Consider the following 5,056-nt stretch of genomic DNA (forward strand, 5'->3'; position numbering starts at 1 on the left):
TGTGTAAACTCAAAATTTAGAGAATCAAAAGAATTTAAAAAAATCTGAATTGAATGGATCCAGGCTCTGGTGAATGGAATCGTTTCTGGACGTTATTATTGATATCCAGCCCTAGAATTAACCTGAGACAGGAACAATTTAAACAAAAATAAAATAAGGGGGGCTTTCTATTATTGCCTCAATGAAAATAATAAAAATATCACAAAGTTCAGGAGGCCAGAGCAGGCAGCCCCCGCACACCACTACACCTCTGGTGGCGTATCAAGCGAGCTACACTGGCTCCCGGGAGACTGTTGATCAGTCCAGAGTGTCCAGGATGAGCCCTGTCACAGCAACCTGCCAAAATTCTGATATTTGAACTCTGGTTGTGCCGCCCAATTCAAGCCACGCCGCGGAACTTCAGATTGCCGATGTCTGTACCCTTGACTTAACATTGAGACTTGTCGTCTCTGCCGCGCGAATCGCATTTGGCGTGACTGCAGCATTAAAGAGCAGCTATGGCTTCAACTGCTCAACAAATGTCAATTTTTGTCTTAAACATTTGGAATTCAACTGTTTTTTTTATTGGCATTGTTGAATATATATACTGTATTTTTATGATTCAGTGATGTACAAATCCCTATTTTTGGATTGCTGTGAAATGTCGTCATTTGGCTTTTCTGTTTTCCATCATTTTGCTTATTTTTCCTTGAAGCTCCAGAAAACTAAACAGGACATTTTCTAATACAACAGCTGGATTTGCTCTGCTATTGAAATGAATCTGTTCTTTTTCTTCATACTACGACCCACTAACAGTAAAATGAAATGTTGACCATGTCGATTTTCTGTGTAAATAAGGAAATCTTTCTAGGCGTAGCATCATGTTAGCATCCCATGACCAAATACATGAATGGCTCCGCCCACATCAATAGTCAACCCTTCAGCAAAAACGACAAAGAAAGGAATGAAAAAGTCTCAGTGTTCCTCAAATGTGATTATCGCCGTGGGACGGCGGGCTCAGAAGGCGTCACTGCTGGGCCGTCGCTCCTCATGTCAGCTCATTGCAAAGTCAAGCGGGAACGGAAGGCGGGGGGCGGAGTCACTCGCTCATGCTGACTTTTGCATTTCAGCGTTACGGGAAGAAAAAAGGAACAAGAGCCAGAGCGCAGAAGAAGAGGCAAACGCTCTGCTGCTCCATGTCACATTCAAAATAAAGAAGGAGGAGCCTGGGCAGCAGGAGGGCGGGGCTGTTGTCATGGTAACGTCAGTTCCATCCAGCTATAGGCCATGAAGAGCAGAACAAGGCAGAGAACGTGAACCAGACTGGAGCCAATCACATCCCAGATCTGCCAAGCAGGGGGCGGAGTCTGAGTAGTGACCGAAACCATTGACGGAGGGGCTGGCGCTCGAGAGGGGGCGGGGCTTGGAGTCGAGGCTCGTTTCAAGTCCAAAGAAGAGGGGGTGTCCAAGGCAACCAGCGCCCCGACTGTTGCGCAGACGGGCTGCAGACGGCACTGGATGATGTCATAAGGCGAACAGAGCGATGACTGGTCCCCCCAACAGGAAGGAGGAGGGAAGAAGTCAGGGAAGCAGTCAGGGAAAAGAGAAATCATGGAATGAACGGAAAAAAGTGGAAGAAAGAGAGAAAAAGGTGAAAAACATGACAGAGTGAGTTCATATGAGGACATGAAAACAACAATAAGGAATGAAGGAGAAGGATGGATGATACGGAGGAAATGAGTTAGATTTGCAATGGTTGAAAGAGAAGAAAAAAACAATGTGAGGCCAAAACATCAAAGAGAAAATCCAAAAATAACAGGAAAAAAACCGGAAGATCAGAAAAGAATTAAAGAAATATGACGGTTGTAAAAGAAGAAGGAATGTAATGGTGAGAAAAATGAGGAAAGTAGGTTTTGGAAACAAAGAAAGGAAAAACATTTTTTTAATAAGATCAAAAACCAAAAGAAAAAAAAGACAAAACACAAACAGAAAAAAGAACAAACATGATGACAGGAAAAGGAAAAAGTCATTTTGCAATCCAGCCGGAAAGTGAAAGAAGACAGAAAAGAGGCAGGAGGTTAACCAATGGAAACAAGGGTCACTAGTTTGAGGTTAGAAAAAGATGGCGCAGGCAAAGGTTACCACGGCAACAAGCAGGGATGCTTACTGAGAGGAGCTGTGCAAACCCTTTTCTCCCCCAGTAAGCATCCCAGAGTAGGTGGGCGGGGTCAGGCTGATGGGAAGCCAGCGCCACAGTCCAGCGTGTGGGGGGGCAGGCAGGCTGCAGCTGGTTAGCAAAGTTCACACAGAGGCGAGATGCAGTCAGCAAGCAGCGATGGAAGCTCAGATAAAAAAACATTTTAAAAACAGTCGCCAAAAAAAGACCAAATTCTGTCGGTCTGACAGAGAAAAAGAAGACGACGACAGCGGAGACAGCAGAGGAAAGAAAGAAGAAAAACATGAAGAACAACAAAAATATTGTGACCAGGACCGTTTCAAAATGACAGAACACAAAGTACCAACAAGCCCGCAGTGTTGCCTTCAAAGTTTAATCTTAGAAAAGCCTTTAGGATGAAAAATATTTGTATATGGTAAACAGGGAAAAATGGACTTCCGTCTGTCCAAAAAGTGAGTTCATGCCATTGACTGTAAATGAGAACTGGACTGAGTGACCCCCCCTTATTTTCCAACAGGACGTATCTGCAGGTTTCAAGAAGCCAAAATCCCATAAACTTCTTTGGAGAAATAAACAGCTGTTACTCGGTCATTCTATTGGTCAGAATAAACATTCTTTCTCTGTTATCTTTTTTTAACATCTTACTGATAATCCTACATTTTCTTTTACTTTTTTTTACTTTAATTCATGTTATTAAAGTCCTAAACTGACTAATCATATGTCTCAATAGAAATATGTGGTCTCAGGCTGAAAGCTCAACACTCCTCAGTGATAGTGTTACAACAAGCTCTTTCCTGATTGATAATAGTGGTTACCATAGAAACGATGACTCAGACCAATCACTGGTTATGCCTGGTTCACACTGGATGCAGAAGCGCCGCAGAACGGAGGTCGCTTCCATTCAGCGCCCTTGTTAACCTATGGTGTGGTTCACACCAGGCGTTTTCTATGAGTGATGTCACAATCACTCGGTCCAGTTCTCGTATACAGTTAATGGTTCAAGCTAGTTCGTGTTTTTTTAATGAAATTGCGCGGTTGAATAATGTCTGAGCAGTCTTTGTCACGAGTTCTCTTTAGTCCGTTAAAAGTGTGTATGTTTACTTCAAGAAAAGTTATCAATTAATTTCTCCTCTTTGTTTTAAAAACAGAAAACAATTTAAAAAAAAGCCTGACCTAAAGCTAAAGCTAAGTAACTTTTTTCTTTTTTTCTGAACGTTTTTAAATACACAGCCACCCACCCCCACCCCCTGACTGTAACCAGGAAAGATTAGAACATTGTGTATTTTTATTTTCACAGTTATTGTTCTTTGAAGTGATGAGGCTGTTTAATATTCTCTGTGTTTTGGTTCTTTATTGGAGCTTTGGTTATTTAAGTTGTCACCTTAAAATGTATGTTATTAATACAAAGACGCATTAGGATTTATTGATCCTTTCATTTTAGTGTTCCAAAGGGTGTTAAACTAACATATTGTGATAAAAATGTGTTTTCATGTACCTAGTTTGTTTTTTGTCTTCTCACTCTTTGTTTTCCCACAGAAAAGTATCGGTAAGAGGAGTAGGATCAATAAAACCTAAAATATACCCATCCCAACTCAGGAATGTCTCTTAAAAACTGAAACCACACACAGACAGAGACATTGAACCCGGCAGCCGTGGATCTGACCGGCGCTGCTGTTTGGACCGAAGCCTGTCATGATGGGAAGCTGCAGGCAGCCATGACAGCAGTGATGACATCAGCGTTACATGTCGGCGTCCAACAGACCCGTTTGAAGCAATGAGGAGAGACGGGAGGAGGGAGGCAGAAGAAAGCAGGTCGGGAGGAAGGCTGAGCTGGTCTCCAGCATCCAGCTTTGTAGGAAACTCAAAGTTTCCTTAACGGACTATATGACTTTCTGTAGTAGAAAACGAGGTGGAATGAGGTGGAGGAGACCCGGGAACAACAGCCTTCCTCCCAGTTCTGCTTCCTGGTTCTGTGTCCTGCAGAAGTCCTCAGCGTTCATCTCTGCAGAGAACGAGCTGACGCTGCTTTGTTAACCCTTTAACAGCACAGCTTTAGCTACGGCGTTCACATTCTTTTAATCACAGAAACTCTTCAACTTAGTTTGAAGAGTTACGCGATTACTGTAATTCCTGCAGATTCTGAAACTGAGAAAAGCAGCTTCATGGTTATTTTAAACACTCTACATTGGTAAAGTGTTGCATATCAGTGCAAAGTTGGTATGAAAAGACAACACATTGTGATCTCCAACTCCTCACATATTGATGTTTAGTTAAGGATCCCTCCACGTCACTTTTTGCCGTTTTGAGAGTCTCCAAGTCGTCATTTTTTGACCTGCTGGCTGTTTGTAAAATCAGGGGTCCACAACACTCGGGATGCAGTGCCAGATGTGGACCGGGCCTCGGGATGTGCTCAGTACCGGTACCCTGACCCAGCACCGGGTGGCGTCTGGTTCGAGCCCAGTATCGCATCTGGTACTGGTTTGGGTCCGGTGCCGCGTCTAGTACCGCACCCGGTACCGCGTCCGGTGTCCAGTACTGGTACCCTAACCTGGCACCTGACATGGTACCCGTTGCGGTACCAGACGCAGTACTGGATGTGGACTAGTCCTGAGGATGCGTCCAGTACCGGTACTCTAACGCAGTGCTAATACCCAAACCTAGCACCTGACATGGTACCGGTACCAGACGCGAAACTGGATTTGGACAAGTACTCAGGACACGTCCAGTACTGGTAACCTAACCTGGTACCAGACGCAGCATGTGGATGCAGTACTGGATGTGGACTGGTCCTCAGGACACGTCCAGAACTGGTAGCCTAACTTGGCACTGAACAAGGTACCATATGTTGTACCAGACACGACACCAATTCAATTCAATTCAATTCAATTAACTTTATTTATC

At 43.8% G+C, this 5,056-nt stretch overlaps 1 protein-coding gene across 9 annotated transcripts in view; it reads right to left on the reverse strand.

Annotated features, from left to right (window-relative positions):
• lrch1 (leucine-rich repeats and calponin homology (CH) domain containing 1) overlaps window positions 1–5,056 on the reverse strand; it is a 106,588-nt gene that overhangs the window by 7,345 nt on the left and 94,187 nt on the right. For 7 of the 9 annotated variants that reach the window (XM_024286080.2, XM_036209583.1, XM_024286077.2 and 4 more), the window contains one exon: window positions 7–1,526. The exons of the other annotated variants lie outside the window; for them this stretch is intronic. In XM_024286080.2, the coding sequence (XP_024141848.1) occupies window positions 1,233–1,526 (294 nt within the window). In that variant the 3' untranslated portion in view covers window positions 7–1,232. Of the gene's footprint in view, window positions 1–6; window positions 1,527–5,056 lie in introns of those variants that run through there. 9 annotated transcript variants of the gene reach the window in all.

The sequence above is a fragment of the Oryzias melastigma genome, linkage group LG21 (genome assembly GCF_002922805.2).
Source record: "Oryzias melastigma strain HK-1 linkage group LG21, ASM292280v2, whole genome shotgun sequence".
Lineage (NCBI taxonomy): Eukaryota > Metazoa > Chordata > Actinopteri > Beloniformes > Adrianichthyidae > Oryzias > Oryzias melastigma.